At 40.3% G+C, this 20,306-nt stretch overlaps 1 protein-coding gene across 2 annotated transcripts in view; it reads left to right on the forward strand.

Moving 5' to 3' along the window:
* The first annotated feature begins 235 nt into the window (after window positions 1-235).
* Window positions 236-20,306, forward strand: part of bag6 (BCL2 associated athanogene 6) — a 36,113-nt gene continuing 16,042 nt past the window's right edge. Inside the window, exons 1-16 of one of the 2 annotated variants that reach the window (XM_034174201.1) lie at window positions 236-371; window positions 3,939-4,026; window positions 5,777-5,894; window positions 10,942-11,168; window positions 12,974-13,045; window positions 13,126-13,248; window positions 13,347-13,540; window positions 13,692-13,824; window positions 14,375-14,575; window positions 14,659-14,881; window positions 16,737-16,787; window positions 17,201-17,547; window positions 17,646-17,718; window positions 17,804-18,150; window positions 18,268-18,520; window positions 18,756-18,925. In XM_034174201.1, coding sequence (XP_034030092.1) covers window positions 3,946-4,026; window positions 5,777-5,894; window positions 10,942-11,168; window positions 12,974-13,045; window positions 13,126-13,248; window positions 13,347-13,540; window positions 13,692-13,824; window positions 14,375-14,575; window positions 14,659-14,881; window positions 16,737-16,787; window positions 17,201-17,547; window positions 17,646-17,718; window positions 17,804-18,150; window positions 18,268-18,520; window positions 18,756-18,925 — 2,613 coding nt within the window. In that variant the 5' untranslated portion in view covers window positions 236-371; window positions 3,939-3,945. The remainder of the gene's footprint in view (window positions 372-3,938; window positions 4,027-5,776; window positions 5,895-10,941; window positions 11,169-12,973; window positions 13,046-13,125; window positions 13,249-13,346; window positions 13,541-13,691; window positions 13,825-14,374; window positions 14,576-14,658; window positions 14,882-16,736; window positions 16,788-17,200; window positions 17,548-17,645; window positions 17,719-17,803; window positions 18,151-18,267; window positions 18,521-18,755; window positions 18,926-20,306) is intronic. The other variant, XM_034174202.1, reaches the window with a different exon arrangement.

Consider the following 20,306-nt stretch of genomic DNA (forward strand, 5'->3'; position numbering starts at 1 on the left):
TTCCTCAATATCATGAGGGAGTTTTCCCTTACCACTGTAGCCTGTGTGCTTGCTCTAAGGATTGGTAAGTACCTTACTTGTGTGACGCGCCTTAAGGCAGTTTGTTGTGATTTGGCGTTATATAAACTAAATAAATTGAAATGGAAAATTACCAACCGGTCTTTCATTCATTTCAATAATCAGTCTTAAAATAACTTCAAAGTACATTTAGGCTCTATTTCACACTCCAAACCAGAAGGTTGCAGTAAAACACGCTCAACAAAGTGGACAACCACATTAATATGACGAAGAAGAAGCAGGAGCAAAAGAACGGGTTTAAAAATACCTTGACGTCGTTATCTAAGCTGGAAGGACAGTTTGTGTCGTTTAAGGTAACATACAGATAATACACTACATTTGTAATGAAAGTGCCGCGTCTGAATGTTTCTGTTGACAGACTATTGAACCTTTAACTTCGGTTGTTTGGTGCTAGCTTAGCATGAACGTTTGGCTTCTAAGTCGTAGCGTTAGCTGATAGCATTAGCAGTCCGATTGTAGCTTATGTTAGCTGGTAAAAGTCATGCAACGATAATGTTTTATCTCATTGTAAAATGTTTAGACGCCCGCTCGAGCTTTTTTCGTTCCGTTAATATGGCGGCCGAATAATAATATTGATAAAATATATAAAGACTGCTTTCGCCATCGCTCCAGGCCACCGTCAGGTGACCAGCGTCTGGTACTTTCACACATCCTTCATCTTAGACTAATTTATTAATTTATTAGGTTGTTAATAATACCCGTGAAAAGTTCGAACATACACGTTTTTAATAACAGTTCTTTTTTCAAAATGTATTAAAACTGGAAAGATTGAGCTGTAAAAAAAAGCTTTGTACTTGGGGAACTGTTGGAAGGAATCAGTAGCTGCGTTCACGTGGACATTTAATATTTTGATCTTAATTTGATCATGTAAACACCATTTTCTGATTACTTTAACCCCAAATAAGGTCATAGAATAAAGCCCCCGTCACACATAGCAATAATGTGCAGGAACCAGCCCAACATATGTTACCATAATCCAGGAAAAGAGGCGTGGTCAGCAGTGTCAAGCGCATCAGATTACGTCTGATGTGCTGAAGACTGCCTGATGTCTGGATGGCAAACACAGGACCCGAGTGGGAGGGAATGCTGTGTCTTCCCTTTGCACAGTCCCTGCTGGAACTGGACACCGCAGTACAAGCAACATATGGACCAGACTCAGGCCATCATATGTGTCATGGTGCGGTCACTCACTTAGTCATTGCAACCACATCTGTGCTCGTCCTCCACTGCACAGTGCTACTGATATCACATGCGTGTGTGCTTACAGAAGAGGTGCTGGACTGATGATGTGATTGCTGGGTGTGTTTGTGATCACAATCGTTGAATGAGCACCTATGTGGGCGCACGTCCGCTATGGGAGCCGCATGTGCGCATTGTCAGCTGCTGGATACTGCTGGCAGTGGGCCATGCTGTCCCGTGCATCAGATGCAGTGGTTTAATAATGATAATAATTCCTAATTATTATCATTATGAAGCGTGCTGCATACATATAAACAGTTCCTTTGCATTCCGGGGTGGGGCGGGGGTGGGGGGGTACATTATTATACGTGGCACATGCAGGTCATACTGGCAGGCTTTGTCATGTCAGATCCATCTCGAGGTTCCCTCGTATGCACTCACATCATTTAGGATCCTGTTTTTCCGCTATCGGAATATGTAAATTGCGGTCAGATCATGCTCAGATTGCACATGGACCGCTGTCGGATAGGGGTCCCATCTCGACAGGGCCCGGGGGGTTTAGAACATGTGCATCACACGCGGGCCGCTGGCCGATTTTGACCAAATGTGTGAACTCTTGCAGATGGCTGTCAGAATGTTTTGGAACTTAAACCCGACATTTTTCAGATGTGCGCCAGTTCGTCATTCTGACGCCATTCTGCGTGATTCTGGCTATGTGTGACTGGGTATAAGTAATAATCTGTTTATGACGTGTGGAGTATTCCAATCTTATTTTAATTATCATGGTGTGTTGTAGACACATCAGACTATGACCTCCTCTTGGAGGTTTACCAGCATTTTGCAACACATATGGGACATTATGTGACTGAGTCATAAATCGGACTATACTCTCTAATGTTTTAGCAAAAATGTGAATGGAATCCTGTCTTTAAAAACAAGTGTAAACACCGTGATCTAAATATGGTCTTCTTCAGAATAAGGTCAAGAACACTGGTCAAAAAAAAAGTCTTCAAGAACTGATTTGGGGTGCTGAATCTGAATCTGAGCTCAGATTTACTCCATCACATCGTTTTTTTTTTTTTTGCAGTCTGCATGTTCCGTATTGAGGGATTATGCAAACGTTGCTCATCCACTCACGAGTTTGATGCCACTAATCGTGCACAAAAGCATAGTTTTTAAACCAGGTTTGTGAAATGTGAACAAAAAGCTGTAATCTTGTTTATGGCACTGAAGAGGTGTGCGAGACTGCAGCTTTTGCTTCAATGCTTGATACGAGAAGTAGTCACGAAGTTAGAAAAATTGCTGTTTCCAGACAAAGTAGTAAGGTTAAGAAATGTTGTCATTTTTAAACATATGTTTGACTGTAACAGCATTAGATTCTTAATAGGAATGTTTGTTATTGTGCGACAGGTTCAGCAATTTACAGTTTAGTGAAGACTTAGCCCTGATTCTTCTTTACACTAAGCTAGTTAACATGTCTACGACTTACATGCGAAGGAAGTGTTGCCATGATTTGGGATTCACCTATCCTCAGTTTTTCACTTCCAGTCCTGATACCTGAATTTGGATATCTGCCAATACCAATACTATTCTGATACCAGAGCTCTGTTTGCTTTAATATTATCGTTATTGTTTATTTTATATGAGGATATTTTGTATCCCCAGTAATACAGTTTTGTGATGAAGTGTTTAGAGGAGGATTTTCTTAAAAAGAAGACCTGAAAGTTCAGCTACAATTTACCGTACCCGAAGGTACATCTAAGATGCAAGCCTAGATTTGATCTTTTGGTAAAAGAATGATGTACTTTTATTTTTTTATAGACTTTTCTAGCCTTATTTTTACAAAGACAGCTCTCTCTCTCTCTCTCTCTCTCTCTCCTCTCTCTCTCTCCTCTCTCTCTCTCTCTCTCTCTCTCTCTCTCCTCTCCTCTCTCGCTCTCTCTCTCTCTCTCTCTCTCCTCTCCTCTCTCTCTCTCTCTCTCTCTCTCTCTCTCTCTCCTCTCTCTCTCTGTCTCTCTCTCTCTCTCTCTCTCTCTCTCTCTCTCTCTCTCTCTCTCTCTCTCTCTGTGTGCTTCTCAATTTTTAATTTCAGTGGAGCTTTATTGACATGGGAAACATATATTTACATTGTCAAAGCAAGTGTTAAGAGTAAAAATGAAGTTCTCTTTCTCTCTCTCTTGCTGTTTTCCTGCTGAACAAACTTGGAACTTTTTAAGCAGTAATACTGAAGGATTTTGATGGAGATTTTTTTTTTTCCCTTTTCAGTCCCTATTCAGCTGTGCTCTGAGTTGCCAGCCTCACAGAACGCTAAAACAGCTGATTTTTCAGCAACAATTCAGTTCATTTTTTGGAAAATCCGTATTTGGCACAGACAATTTGAACCTGAGAGTCATACGGAAATTTGCCGCTTCCTGTGTCTTAGAACTTTCGCTTTAATTTCCAGCATCTGCATTTGTGGAGTTATGGAATTTCTAGATAACTTTGAATTTTTAAAATTGTGTTGTTAGTAGGTATATCAGGTTTAATTTTTTCAAGAGGAAAAAGCACTTAAGAATCTTGGTATCTGGGTGTGTAGTACTGTTTGTGTTGATGTGCCGCAGCACTAAGATTAGCATATTGGATCCTGTTAAATAGACTGCTGATTTACTTTATATTTTATTGTTATTTTTTTAATAATCCAGGAACACCATGGAGGAGCAAAGTACCGATATAGAAGTAACAGTCAAGACATTGGATTCCCAGAGTAGAACATATACTGTCAGTAATCAGGTAAATGCACCACGCTGCAGACTCTTACTATATGTGAATTTTTTGTTAACTAATATCATAGACCAGTGATTTTCAACCTTTTTTGAGCCGCGGCACCCTTTTTATATTTACAAAATCCTGCGGCACACCACCAGCCAAAATAATATTATAATTCTATTACGTCTGGTTTTGCGCAAAACCCAGTTATCGCAATAGAAAATCGATACAGAAAACACCGCATTTCGAAAATCCTCAAGCATTTTGCGCTCTGATCTCAAGTAGGGCTGTCACGATTAGGAATTTCTGGAGACGATAATTGTCAGACAAATAATTGCGATTGATGAATATATTGTCTATTTTTTTTTTTCTTTTTTCCCCCTTCTTTATATTCTACTATTGTAGTATAATTACACAACTCTGGAAGAATGTTTGGTTTCTGTGAGTGGAGAAACTGAGAATGGTGCAACATTTTTATTTTTGTCTTCATTTTACATATAGTCACAACTTTTTCTGAATGGTGGTTGTTTCTGTTGCATTTCTGAAATTGTTTCTCCTCATCAGTCACGTTTTGTGCTTAAACACTGCATTAAGCCCATATTGAACAAATAAATACCTTTGGAAAGTAACAGCTGTTAAAGTTCAAAGTTCTCACCTGCTTTTTGTGATCTGTGCATCTGAACATCACCACAGCTTCTCCATGTCAGGGTTTTTTTTTTTTTGGCTCAGTTCATTCATATATTCTCATTTTTTAAATATGTTTTTAAAGATATTTGACCATTTATTTCATCTCATGATCTCATAAATTCAGCATACAATGCGCACATGGTGTGAACAGGACGGTAACGGCAGAATCACACCTTTAGAGAAAGTTCAGAGAGAAGTAAAAGCAGCTTCATGTTTTGTTTTTTTTTAACATGTTTACTCGGGTTAAAATCCTCTCTCTGCTCCGCGCTCGCTGCGCACTGATGGTTCTCAGACTGTAACGTGTCGTGCCTGCATTCAGGAATCTCCCTCACGCACCCCCTCCCTCCCAGTCTGCAGCCTGTTGACTCCGTGCGCGAGCGCACACACACACCGACACACCGACAGCTCCGCATTTTAGACGGCTTTTGAAGCCTCCATGTTATTGTCCCGCCTTAAGACGAGCGCGAGGCTGCAGCACAATGACATCAGATTCTGAGTCGTTTTATGCTTTGTGGGTAAAATAAATAATTCACGGTAATCGCGAATATGAAAAATAATCACGATTGACGAATATTGTAATAATTGTGACAGCTCTAATCTCAAGTGTTTTTTAGACGTGTCGACACTTTTATTCACAATAATCTGCCACTCTAATATTCACGGAGCGCAGAGGCTGCCTTCAGCAAACCCAGTTGTGAGCGAGAAGGCCCAAGTCTGACCACGGTGACATCAACGGAGGTCAGGCCGCCTTCCCCGCACACCTCCACAGCCAATGCGGTTTCTCCTTCCCCAGAGGAGCCATGCTCCGTGAGCAGCTGAGATTCACACTGCAGTCAGCAACCTGTAACCATGGAGACGCACAATGCTATGTGTGCAAGTATGTCTATTATACTATAGTACAGCGCTTTGCTGCCATCTACTGGAATAAAAGAGCATTACATCATCTGCCACACTATTACAGCACATACACCCGATTATGGTGTTATTTGATAATTGCCCACGGCACCCTAGGGTGCCGCGGCACCCCGGTTGAGAATCACTGTCATAGACTGTCACGTGCTTTTCCCCCCGCCTTTGTTTTCCTCAGTTGACAGTGATTCAGTTCAAGGAGCACATTGCTCCTTCAGTGGGTATCCCTGTGGACAAACAGAGGCTGATCTACCAGGGCAGAGTACTACAAAATGAAAGGACTCTGACAGACTACAGTAAGATATTTGACATTTATTAAAGGAAAAATACAAACGTTATGGCTTTACTTCATGCAGCTGGCAACGTGTGTGGACAGTTGGACTGTCACAATAACTACATTATCAATTTATGGTACAGTATATGGACTTGACCATGTACATTTTTGCTGACTTCAACATTTCCCTGTGTTTTTGCACAACAATGCCAGCAGCATGATGCCAGAATAAACAGCAGAAATTCATTAACATTTTGAGTCTTGGCTCCTGTCAAATGAACAGAAAATTAATGGTGAGAGATGTTTTTGCTGTCGTTTGTGCTTGTATTGCTTCTGTTCTGGTCTGTGTTTCAGAGTTTCACCATGGGGGTGGGCTCAGGCAGGTCTCCCACAAATAGACAGTGACAGTGTAGTGTTGCTTTTACAGCAGGGGTCTGCAACCTTTACTGTCAAGAGACATTTTTGTCCCGTCTCCCACAAATAAAATTCTTCTGGAGCCGAAAACCATATTTGACCCTTAAAATGAACGAATAAAGACAACACAGCTCAAAGTTTTTAAATATGTAGTTCATCTAGTTTTGTTTTTGTTGTGTGTGTGTATTTTTGCTTGTTTTATTTACGAAGTTTGGATGACAAGAAAAATGTGAGTTTGTGGGAGGGGGTGGGCCCATAATGATCCTAACATTTTCTTTGACTTCTGTTTCATTGCAGACAATATGAAACCAAGATATTTCTTGTTTTTTGTGTGCATCTGTTAACCCCCAAAATGTGAATCACCTGCAAATTGTGAATTATCCGCAAACCGTTAATTGCAAAACTTGAATAATGAAAAAATATTGCCCAAAATGTAAACGTGAGTCTCACAAAACGTGAACACAGGTCTCGCAAAATGTGAATATCATTCATGAGATATATATATGTTGTTTCAGTTTAAGTAGTTTATGGGTCAATTACTGCAGGAAATCTTGATCACAAACCCTATCACTGCAAGAATTATTATTAATTGGCGGGGGGGGGGTCCACTACAGCCTGAGGAGGTGATCCCAGCAGCTTTCGCTTCTCGCTTCTGCAGTCAAGCGCCCGATCCCGCTGGGTGGATATACTACAGCACTCAGTTTAAAAAAAATGTCATTGTGGAAAAACTTTGGAGAATTTTAGAATTTTGAATAGTGTCAATGTTATACGTTGTAGTGACACAAAATTTACTACACACATCCTGCTGGTTATACTACAGCACTCAGTTTGGAAAAATGTGCAAAAATGGAATTTTAGTGAATTGGTGAATTTTATTGCTCATCTGGTGTACAACGTGTACCAAATCAGCATGCAGAACCTCCTTGCATCTGCTGTGGTGACCCTGAGTAAAATCAAGGGGCAGCCAAAGGGACTTAATATATTTGTAAATTTCACCAAAAAAAAAAAAAAAAAAAGTTTAATATCAGCATGGCCATGCCAGTTCAACATGAAAAAGACCATCAAAATTACAGATTATTTTTTAATTACAGGTTTAAACTGTTAAATTTACATAAATATGTATGTGCAAACCATTTACATGTTCATTGTTGACAGAATTCCCCTGGAAACCACAGCTGCCAAAATGTTTTCAGTAAAAACTGGATTTTTTTTTTACAGTGTAAAAGCTGAATTTTATTTATTATAAACCAAAACAACCCATCACCCACATCACGTTTGTCTGCTTATCTTTTATTCAAAACAGAAAAAGTCATGGACAAGTACAAGAGTGTACAGTTTATAATTGTTCATATTTTAATCTCGAATGAACGAACTGAAGAAAGAATGAAAATCATTGGATTATCTTGACAGTGGTGTGATCATAAACGTCTTACAGCGTTGTTTTATTTTTTTTAACATATATACACGTCTTACAGCGTTTTCATTTTTTAATAAACTACTTACAGTGTTTTTTATAAACGTGTTGGACACCGTTTCTGTGCTGTGTGTGTAATCGATGTGAAGACACGCATGCATTAAACGTTGTCAAAAGATTATGAAACTTATTTTGTAATGTCATGTATTGGACAACCAACATGCTGTTATTTTTGTCTGGGAGCAGCGGGAGATCATTTGTAAGCGCTGCACAACGTCGAGTGCGCGCTCCCGTGCCAGGGGATACAAATTCTGACAGGGATATCTACTTTGGCATGACACAGGCAGTCGGTGCAATCCTCAGTCAGTCAGGCTGCACATGAACATGAGCACAGCCTGTGAAAAACTGGACTCTGGAGTGCAGCTTTTCCACAAAAACCGCACTGATAAATCTCCTCTGCACCCGGTCGATGAAAACTTGACTTAAAGTGCACGTAGAGCAGAGCGCAGCAGACCAAATCGTGTGTTTTTTTTTTTGTTTTTTTTTAAATAGACAAACGCACTGCTTCACTTTAAATGCACAGGAAGTGTATTTCAGATGATCAGCGTCGACCCTCTTTTTCTTCAAAGGCTTTATTTTACTGTGTGTCGCGTTGGAAAGCTGTAGCTTTTTGTGTTACATTAATTAGCTCTTACACAGTTTATGCATGGAAATATAGACCAGGAATGCAGTGGTGGGCACAGTTCAGCTAATCCAATAGCAGATAATTATCAAAGCTAATGTTTTTGCTGTCGGTTTAGCTTTTCAGACAAGTTTTAAAACCATTATTGGACCAGTTATCTTCTGATAAATTTAGTTGCGCTAACTTTCAGTCTGATAACATTTTCTTTGCGGGTAAAGTTTAACGGTCAAAAATTTTTGTAAACCCTAAAATCAAACATTTTAGTCTTAGTTGTGTGTTTCTAGCCACGGAGCAGACTGGCTGCCTGTCGCTTGCTGATAACGTCATCATTAAGCGCAAAATACAGACTAAAAAACTCTTCTATTCCCACAGCCATTGCTCTCCTAAATAACACCTAAGGACTCACTGTTGCACTTAAGTCTATACTGACTCGCTTATTTCTGGGCTCTTGTTTTATATATTTATTCTGCTGTGTTTTTATGTTTTTTATGAATTTGTATGATGTGGTTTTATGAATGTAATGTAATTTTTACTGCTGACTGCACCTGAATTGCCCCCATTGGGACTAAATAAATGATTGATTCGCCGGTCGACGTGGGGAGCATTGTGGTTAGTGTAGTTCAGGTTCACTCTGCACATTACAGTGGCTTGTCCACTCCACACAAAAACAAAACAGACTAATTTTAACATTATTTTATTTGTTTGGGGCTGTAATTTAATCGCCAAGACTCGATGGGGGAGAGGAGCTCTCACGGTGCAGCTGTGTGTACAGAGGGAGGGACTTTTCTTCACGTTTAGACATTGTTTTGGATTTAAAATGTGGATTATTTATTCAGATGAGTCCCACTAAAACTAACAGGTAAGAATTTATATTTACTACGTGTATTTTACTCTGCCCATCAATGCATTAATGGATGTATTTCAGTTGTTTAAGCTGCAGGGTTGAAAGCGTGTGGGGAAAAAAGCAGCAGCTTTTAGTTTGTAAATGACGATGTATCTAATACCGAGATAAACTGTGACTTTTAATACTGTGTTTTACTGCTTGTGAAAGATGATGACAGTGTTTGGTGTTTTATTTTTTTTATTTATTAATTTTTCGTGTGTTCTTGTTTATGATCCTTGAATTTACCCAGAAGCCCCTGCGGCGCTGAAAGTGAAACTGGTTTATCAGAAGCCGACAGTGTAATCTGATGTGGCCACGTCCGAATCAATAATAGTTATCGGTTATTTGTACTCAACTGCTAAAAAATTTCTCTTTATCGGTTTATCGTCATAAAAGATAACTTTACATTAAGGCTCTTGTACAGTTCATTTTAGTATTCAAAAAATTGTTTTTGTAGTTGGTGCAGTGGCGAAGCACTGGCTGCCTTTTTTCCTGTCATTTCGCTTCTGTTTAACAGGTGCCGTAACTGGCTCAAGGCGCTCTCTCCACCCTTAGTAATGGCCACCGTGTGGCACGCCGCTAGTCATGTGACGTCCATTCCAGGTCTATATTTCCATGGGCATGATCTAGTCTTCTTCTGTTTTTGCTCTGGGGACATTTCAGCGCCACACACAGGCCTGGCATATTTCCTAGAACGTTAAATGGTGCTTCGAGGCACAGAATTTGCCTCGAAAAGTTTTGTAATCGAATTATTCGAGTTACTCGACTAATCATTTCAGCCCTACGTGTGTGTATATGTGTGTAGGTGTACATTGGTATGTATGTATAGGTTTGGGAAGTTGCTTTATTTGATGTATTATAGTTCATATTTTTCATTTATAATTTCTGAAAGTACATATTTTATTACAGAAAACTAAATATATAATGTTGAAGGTGGGCAGGGGGTGTGTCTTTTTGAACATTTTAAACAGAAGAAGGGGTACGACTTTAAGCATATCTGCTTCTTCCTGCTCCTACTCAAGCATATTTCTTGTCTGTTTAATTGTAAAAAAAGAAATGGACTGCATTTATATAGCGCTTTTCCATCAAACGCTCAAAGCGCTTTACAAATAATGCCTCACATTCACCCCAATGTCAGGGTGCTGCCATACAAGGCGCTCACTACACACCGGGAGCAATAGGGGATTGAAAATCTTGCCCAAGAGCCCTTAGTGATTTTCCAGTCAGACTGGGATTTGAACCAAGGATCTTCTGGTCTGAAGCCCAGTGCCTTAACCACTAGACCAACACCTCCCTTATATATTTTTATATAATATACATAGTATATTATTTATACTATGTGTTGTTTTTGGTGCGTTCCAAAAAAAAGTAATGTGTCAGAGTGGCATCCTGTCTAGGGTAGTCATTGATTCTCCTCCGCTTCACGTTACGAAATCCAGAGACACGTAGTGGCACCAACGGGCCTCAAGGCCTGTTATATAGGATTTACTTCATAGCCTTAACACCCATCATCTCTTTGGTATATAAAATAATTTGAGCATCCATATGATCTAATCTCTGTAGTCAGGCCAGCGTTAATGTTGAACCCAGTACAGATTTATGGACTTTAGACATTTTAGGCTGTTTCAACATTACAGTATTTGCCTCATCTAATATCAGTTGTGTTGTTGTCCCAGATGTAGGGGGTAAGGTGATCCACCTTGTGGAACGTGCTCCCCCGCCACCATCACAGTCTGGCTCTGGATCAGCAAGCACATCAGCTGACAGTGGAGTCTCTTCCTCATCTCCCTCATCTTCCCAGGGAACATCCCAAGTCCCTCCACATGATCGCAATGCTAACAGCTATGTCATGCTTGGCACCTTCAATGTCCCCGTCAATGTCATGGACCCTCAGCAGATTCAGGTTGGCCTGTTATTGACAGTTGATCTTCACAGAATAGTTATCATAATAATATTAAGAAAGCACTTTTATTATAATTTGAAGTCCAATCCCCTTCACTGCAGTTACTGACATCAGAAAAATTCTGCTGGTACAATTCTCCATATTGCGTATCATGAACCAACATTATTATTGCATTATTTTGCAAAGATTTGCATCAGCCGTACTTTGCACGCAGTTGCAATTTAACATGTGCAGCTGTCAGAAAATGAGCATTAACGCATGTATACACTGTGTTCATTAATTTTTGCAATTTAGGTGACAGGATTAGGACAAATTATGTAATAAATACATATCCTGCAACACATCACGTCCCATTGATTTTTTGGGGGGGGGCTTCTCCTGAAGTGGAATTCGGCAATTGCGTAGAATATCCTGCTGCTGTCTGACGCTGCTCGGGCTTCACACGGTTTCATATGTAGATAAATTCATTGCTTGTATTTGACATCGTGATCAGTAAATGGTAGTGGTGTAACGGACCACAGTTGATCCGTAATTTGTACAGACCACCTCCCGCGGTTCAGAACACGTGAGCCGCAGATTAATTACAAAGTTTCTATAAGTGTGATTTCATGTCATGGTGTCTTGTTTTTAATATTAATAACTGCGTTAATTTTGATATAGTTGTGGTTAAAATCACAGTCCGACTTTAAGATATGCAACTCTGTGCTAACACAGCCTGTTTAAAGGCTTGAGGCACATTCACACTGCATGTTTCAACTTTATGCAAACAGGCTGAGCACATTTATGCAAAATCAATTGCTGTATGTATATGAGTTGAGGACAAAGTGTCCGTCGTCTCCTTCCTGTGCACCCATGACCAAGTGTAGCACTCGAAGCACGCGCACAGCCGATTTGGCTGAAAGTCCACAGCTGCAGAAAGATAAAAAGTATTCCTGACTGTATCTGAGCATCTGTTTGCCATGATCATGTTGTAGGATGAATGTATTAAAGGATTAGAATAAGGATTACAGTAAATAAAATTATTATTGTTACTTTCTCATTGGCCAATAGAGATGTCATCATCTCTTGTTGAATTTACAAACTTGGATCAATTTTGCTCCTGTTTTTTACTTTTCATGATTTTCACAAGTGCTGTTTGTTTTTATTCACTGGTACTGTTCATATTGCAATTTAATACAGTAAGTATTTTATTTTAAAATATTATATAATATATTAGACATGTTGTTTTAATTAAGTTATTTTTTAAAAATTGGATTGGATTCAAATGTTAAACTTTCCTGACACTGACAATAACAGTGATACAATGACAAGATAGCACATGTAGAAATAAAGCCATGCACTGCCAAGCAAAACCATTCATTGCATGAAGGCAATTGGGGGGCATAAGACTGAAAAAATCCCAGACGTTGATGACGCAGTGTGTTCTGGGTAGTATTAATTAGGATGATGAAGTGATTTTTTATTTAACTTGTGAACATGACCTCAGTACATGGCAGACACACCATGTTCTTAAAGCATTGACTTACATCAATTTATCTGTAAGTTTTGCACAGTACTGTATATATTAACCACACATATATGGCAGCATAATTAATATACAAATTGCAACCTGCAAAGTGTAGGCAGAACATTCAGTAGTTCACATACTCTTTCGTATTTGTTTTTGTTGTTGTTTGTTTTGTTTTGTTTTTCACGTTGCCCAGTCCTCATGATGTTTTAGTTCATGTTCATATGGATAACCAAATGGTTTGTTCCATGAAAACATGCTGTTTCAATGGTGTACTAATATGCAACTATTCTTTAAGATGTCTGTTCAGCAGATGGTGTCTGGATTGGGAGAGAATGGCAGGAATGCAAGAGTTACAACCAGTACTGCGGTAAGACGGTGGTATCTGATAATTGAGTGTAATCCCACTTAAGTTTGTCCTTTGATTTGATCATTGCTGCATCATTTCAGAACAACGGGTCAGTAAATGTCCACATTGATATGGACCAACCAGTGCATAGTGAGCCTAGACTGAGGCTGGTGCTGGCTGAAAACCTGCTGAGGGACATCAACAATGTCATTCAGAGGATGGAGGTGAGAGTTTTACCTTTGTGTGATACTCTAAAGACACTACTGTATGGAGTTGGTTAGTAGTAAATATGTCTGCTGTCTTCTCAATTTTCTGCTTTCAGAATCGGTCAAGTGATGCATCATCGCAGACGGAATCAACTTCTGCAGCTGCTCCTCATCCTTTTGAATCCTCTGGCACCTCCACACCCTCTCCTTCTACCCAGCCAATGGACACTTCCCCACCTCCATCAACTCCCCCACCTCCACTAACCTCTTCTGCACAGTCTGAGGGACCAACGCCTCAAGCTGGACCTAAGTGAGAGAGCCTCTGTTTTCTCAGTTATTATACCTGCTGCAAACATAAATTAGTGGGACATGCAGGAGTCACTTTGTCTGTCCCTAAATCTTTTAAGCACAGCTCCTGTATTCTGACTTTCTTGTTCTGGCTCTCTCTGTCCTTCCTGCAGTCATCCCAGTCCAGCTGAGCTTGCAGAGATGATGTCTGAGTTGCGGAGGGTTGAAGAAAGAATGCAGCCCTTCATTCAGAGAGCGCACACCATCTTGGAGACAGCCACAACAGCAGAATACAACAATAACTCAGTAGGATTTATACTGATAAATTATCTGCATAGTGTATTTTGTGCCATATACTTGTGTCTATCTTTGTTATTAAATGGCAGGATAGCACCTCTTGCAAATATCTCATTTGGATTTCTAAAAAAAAAAAAAAAAAAAATTGCTCCATTTGTACACCTTGATTTGCTGTAGTTTCATAGGCGAGCAATTAGCAGTGAGCTAATCCTATTAGCTCAACCAATAATTTGCATCACTTTTTACCAAAATTGCACCAACTTTAACTTTTGACCCCTGTACAAAATGAAACTGAGCTTTGTCACCATTCTTGCTGTTTTTATCCTGTAACTCCACAGAATTCAGTCACAGATAGTCCAAACTATACCTTTTTGGAATCTTTATCTAAAAAAGTATAGGAAATGTTTATAAAATTGCTCATTAGTAACATAATGTGTAGTGATATTGTATACATTTTTTTTAAATGTTTTATATGTCTGTATGTGTGTATACAAGCTTTTTTTTTCTTTTTCTTTTTCTACTGTTAAGTTTCCAAATCTGGATTCTTGTTCTACTATAGGAGCGAGCTGAGGACCAGCATACTTTGGTCTTGGTGTGGGAGTGTCTTCGACTGCTAGGCAATGCCCTTGTGGCTCTCAGTGACCTGCGATTGAACCTAATGAGTCCTGTTCCTCGACACCTACATGTGGTTAGACCTTTTTCCCACTATACTACACCTGTCTCCCATCCTGGAGCTGTACACCACCACATCCCAGTACATGTAAGTGAAAACGGGAACTGGTATGTTTTACTTGAGCAAGGAAAACTATGACTTATTAACACTGATCATGTTTGTATCAATAGATGAACCTGGGTGCCACAGTGACTGTGGCAGCTAACAACCATGAGGGACAAGCCTCACCCTCCCAGCCGTCCAGCCATATGGAGCAGGCAGGTCAGGGACAGACCTCCCCCTTACAGACTTTCCCGGCCAATCAGCAGGCTGGACAGGGACAGTCTGGCCCTCGGGTCATCAGGATCAGCCACCAGGCAGTCCCGGTGGTCATGATGCAGATGAACACGGATGGTGTGTTGTCCCCTACCCGCCACTGATTGAATGCTATAGTATATCACAGCTGTTTGTTTGTTGCTGGGAAGCAGTGCTGTGGAATTAAATTCCACCTTTAGCCTCTATGCATTGCTGCTACAAATGTGTGCTGTCTGATTTGAAGGCTGGGAATTTAGCTTGATTTATCAGCTCAAATCATAGATTTTGTTGGTGAATGAGAACTGTTGCTGCGAATGTGCTTTTGTAGTGCATAGTGATTGTGCTATAGGACTGTCAAACTGTCTTCTTGAAAATAAGGTTAATGCATGTGAGGGAGGCCCCCAAAATAACCAAATAGTGGTTTGAAGAGATGATGTAGACTGATTAGTAAGTCTTGGACACTGCGTCAATCCTCAGTTTGTGAAATGGCATTCAAATTGTCCCATTTTCTGCATTAAGAATATGTGTAATTTTTTTTTATTTATTTACAAATTGGAGCCTTCAGTCTGATAGCCTTTTTGTGGATCCCTCATTCGGTAGCGTACAGCATTCGTGACAGAACACACACCTATACATATGCCAAAGGTCTGTTCCCTTCATTGGTTGCTGGCTGATCACTGCTGGTTTGTGCCCAAGATCTGTGTGTAAAGAAGCCACTCACCACTCTTCCAAATGTATTATGCACCCTACACATTCAATGCTCTGTTCATAAATACCATTATTGGAGCATTTATGGAATATCTGATAGGCCAGTCACGATAGTTACTATGTTGGCTTGCTGCATAATACATATATGAACATGATGAGAATTTTTCAGATCTCTGTGTTGTCTTATTTGTTTGCGTTGGAATGTTGGCAACATGATGCCAAAATACACCACATGCCTTAAACTACTGTAGGACAACAAATGAGCACTTGTATTTATTTTATTTTTGTTTTGTTTTGCACACCACCACCACATCTAAGCCAAATGAAATGGTAAAAAGTATATGGAAATGTATTTTGATGTAATTCTTGGACACACTACTGCTGCGATTTGTTCTGCCTTGAGTGTTATGGTGGGAGGGGGTCAGACAGTTCAGTTACATACACAGAGCAACAGGTGAATGGAAGAGAAAGTGTCACTCAGTGCCAGTGGGTGCGTTTCTTGACTCCTGTATAATTCCTGTTGGGTCAATTAGAAGTCAACATGAACTTTGTTTCGAAGCCGTTCTCAACAGCTCCACCTTTGTAGAAACATTTTGTATTTAATCCAAATGAGAGAGGAGAGTACATTAACATTTTCTACCATTCCTGTTGTATGAAAATTGTAAAAAATGTTTGCTTTGATGTGTTGTGTTCATCATAAAATTTTGTGAATAGACTCTGATTTGTATAGCTGTATATGCACACATCACGTGCCGCTCACTTCTTCATGTGGTGAGACGTGCTGCTTTGAGTCTTGAGATAGTTGCTCCTTAATCATGAATTCACTTTATGTAAAGAGAATATGAGTATGTAAAGAAATTAAAGTTAGTAGGCTTTTTCCACACCATGTGTAGTTGACTCACAATGGTTTTGCCTGCTAATACGTCTACATCACCCCCTATTGGCCAAATTTGTTCATTATTAAGTTGCCCCCTAGGGTGTATGGGATCAGCTTGGTTTGTTTGGTATTCTTGTTTGCTAGGGGGGAGGGTTGCACTCACTCATTAATGTCTACCAGTCAGCTCAAAATTATTTAGATTGATTTGTCTTGTTTAGGTGGCCACATGTGCTTTCATAAGTAACACATTAATTGAGTTGTGATGTTTTGAACTGCATGTGCGGGTGAATGTTTGCAGTCTATGACTGCAGTTGTTTGGGTTCATACAAGTTATTTTTGCAATTTGTGTATATTTGTGTATGTGTACAGGCTCTGGTGTGAACCCTACCACAGCTGGACCGCAGATTCCTGGACAACCAGGTGAGGTGCCACATAAGAGGGTGTGGCACATTTACAACCCAGGAGAGAACGCATTTAGCTTTGAATTTTTTGTTTCTCATTTATTTCAGTTCATCAGAATCTCTGGGGTCAGTGATTATGCAAATATTTCTCCTGAAATGCCAAGGCCCAACATTACACTGTTAATTTGGTATTAGCCATTGAACTGCAGGTGGCAGTATTGTTTTGCCACAATATAAATAAAATGGAAATTGATGGGGGATTTAAAAATATATATATATTTTAATTGACCTTGCATCTGCGTCAAAGTTTAATCAGCTCTTCCTTGTTCTGAAATTCATTTGTGTAATTTCATTGAAATTTATTCAGGTCTTTTTGAAATATCTTCCTGAGGGACAATGAGAAATCTCTTGTGATTTGTTTTCCTGTCTCAGGTGCTCTTCCTCCAGACTTTATGAGGAATGTGATGCAGCAGATCAGCCAGTATGCTGCTGTTGCTGGTAACACAGCCGCTGCTGCAACTGGCCAACCAATTCCACCTCAGCCCACCCCTCCTGGCTATGTCTCCACATCCACCACCTCAACTGCTGCCACAGCTCCAAATGCACCCACCACTACCCCTACTGCTCCTCCACCACCTCCCCACACTGGGCCCCAACCTCAGGCAAGGGTTGTGTTTACCCAACCCCTTTTTCCATCCAACATGCCCCCTCCAACTTTTGGCACACGGACAACAACCATCAATGTGAGAGCCGGCATGCCAGGACAGCAGCCAGGACAGGTGTGGAAAACCATTTGTTGGAATGACAATAATGTTTTCTGAGACTGATCCTCACCATGAGCCACATGTGAAGCTAATTCAGAATCATTACTTTCTAGGCTTTCAATGCTGCCGCCCTCAATCAGATCATTAGTGGACTGGTTGGTCAGCTTTTGCTCCCAGGACAAATGGGTGACTTCTAGTTGTTAAATTCAAGCATATAATGTACATGATTTGAGGATTCCAGGAGTTTTACTTGTCCTTCTGTTTTCCACAGCTGGGCCAACTGTCACATCCTCTTCATCATCATCATCCTCCTCTTCCTCCACATCTGTGTCCTCTTCTTATACAACCTCTTCTTCCACCCCTTTTACTTTCTCCTCTACTGGCCCAACACCAGCTCCTGCAGCAAACACCACAAATCCACTGAGTCATCCTCAGACCAGCCCCAACAGTGAGCCACAGCCGCAAGAGGTCAATCAGCCAGACTTCAGCCAGCTCCTGAGTTCTATTCTGGGATTAGGGGGTATGGCTGGTGCAGGTTCTGTAGGAGCCCCTTCCATCACTGTGACCACATCTGGTGTCCCTGACTTCATTCAGGGAGTGACTGACTTCATACAACAGGTCCACATGTTGTACATGCATTTGTTTGATGATTTGTATAATCAGGTATTTTGTGTCTGTTATGAATGGAGAAAAATTATTACAGATGCTCATTACCCATATTCACCTTCTTTCCAGGCATCCCAGCCTGTGTTCTCTTCACCCCCACCTCCTCCTGGTACCTCCTCCACACCCCCTGCAGGCCCGAACCCCACTGCCACAACAACGGAAGCCTTTAACCCAGAACTGTTCACAGGGATCGTGCGTGGAGTCCTAAGCACCATGATGGGCTCACTGGGCCAGACCCAGAACGACACGGAGAGCATCGCCCAGTTCATGCAGAGGCTTTCTCAAGCAACCAACATCTTCATCAGCTCTGAGGATCCCACCGGTGAATATGAAGAACTTTTGTCAATCATCTCAGAAACATGACACATGACCGACAACAAAATAAGAAATAACCTTAATAATTCACAAGCATGCACGTGCTTTAAGTGCATAGCATCCAGCTGGAATTGTGATGTCTGTCAGTCATGCTTTGTTTCAGAACATATGTTCACTGTAGTATAAACCTCTTTAATTCCTAAAGTAACTGCATTTCTTTTTGTGTTTTAATTGTGCATCAGGATTTTTTGGAGAGTTGCTGATGTTGGTCTGCCAGACATTTACTATGTCAGACCTGGTGGTGCTGCTACATGGCCAGCATCAACCTTTGAGCCGCATTCAACCACAACTAACCCAGTTCTTCAACCAGAACTACCTCGGTGGCAGGGAGCCCACTGATCAGAACATTGCTGTCAGTACCACGTTTGATGATTTTAAAGATAAAAACAAAAGCTTTAATGAAATTCACTTTCAAGTAAATAGCGATCCTTAAATTCTTAAGTCTTTTTGTTTAAAGCTGCAGTGAAAATTCAGTAAGGTATATCTTATATATTGTATTCCAATTCTAAGGTGGAACTATGCCAGTATACAAAGGTATATCTAAAAAGGAAGAGTAAAATAGGAGAGTAGAAACGAGTAGAGTAGAGCCACTTAGGTGCCAGTGTACAGGATTTAGAGGTGTTTGTTACGAAATGGAAAACCATATTTATAATCATCTTTGATGCCTCTTCATGAGCTTAAAATGAGCCCTTAATATCTAAGTGGGAGTGAACCCTCTCACAGAGGCCACCATGGTACCACTACATTGATACAGTAGCCCAAAAGGGATGTACTTACTACCACCTTTCACAATTAGCACCACTCTGAGGTTTGATGAAAAGAAGTGTTGTCAGTATATGCATGGTCTATGCTCATACAAGCTAAGAAGTTTGAGAACCCCCGTTTTTATGAAATGGTAGATCACACATATTGCTATCACAAGATGGCGCAAGTGAGCATGACCAAAAAAGCAAAAACGTGAAGTGGAAACAAAATGATGACGCAGTCATCAATGTTACCACTAAATGACACCAAGTCCTACACACTAGCTTTTCTTTTTTAAAGGACGTGTCGCACTGAAATCATAACAATTTAGATTTAGGCTGTTAGTGACCATCCGATGATCCACCAGGATTACTTTCTGCACTGCCGTGACCGGTTTCAAAGTATACGACATTCGCAGCAAACAGCTGCGGAGACTTCCGAAAACAAAGTACTCATATGTTTCCGACAGGTGACGTAGTTCCTAGAAGCGTCCCAGCGTGCGCTTCAATGAGCTGAGGCACAGATTAATTCCAGAGTTTACACAAGTGTGATGTTATGATGACTCGTTTTTAAGTGATAACTGTTCATTTTGATGCAGTCACGGTAAAAGCAGCAGCTGTGAGAAGGTTTTGTGCACCTGCAGCAATTAGTCATGAACGCAGCCTGTTAAAAATGCTAATAAGTGTTGTATATAACTGTGAAAAATGTAATAAATATATATGTGTCATCATGGAGACATTCTATGTCCATGAAGCGGCAATAAACAGCTGACATGCATATCAGTTTTTTTTTTTATTATTAAGGGATTATTCAATATTAATTCTCTTTTAAAAATTTCCTTAAAGAGATTGGCAGTTTTATGACATTTGATAGTCTACAAGCTTAAAACTGATTAAATATTGTTCAAATTCAGACAGAAGTCTGTCTAAATTGGGGGTTAAAACAGCTGCTCTGCATGCACACACACACAGATGTTCTCAAAGTAAAAA

This window comes from Thalassophryne amazonica, chromosome 7, assembly GCF_902500255.1.
Source record: "Thalassophryne amazonica chromosome 7, fThaAma1.1, whole genome shotgun sequence".
NCBI classification, from domain to species: domain Eukaryota; kingdom Metazoa; phylum Chordata; class Actinopteri; order Batrachoidiformes; family Batrachoididae; genus Thalassophryne; species Thalassophryne amazonica.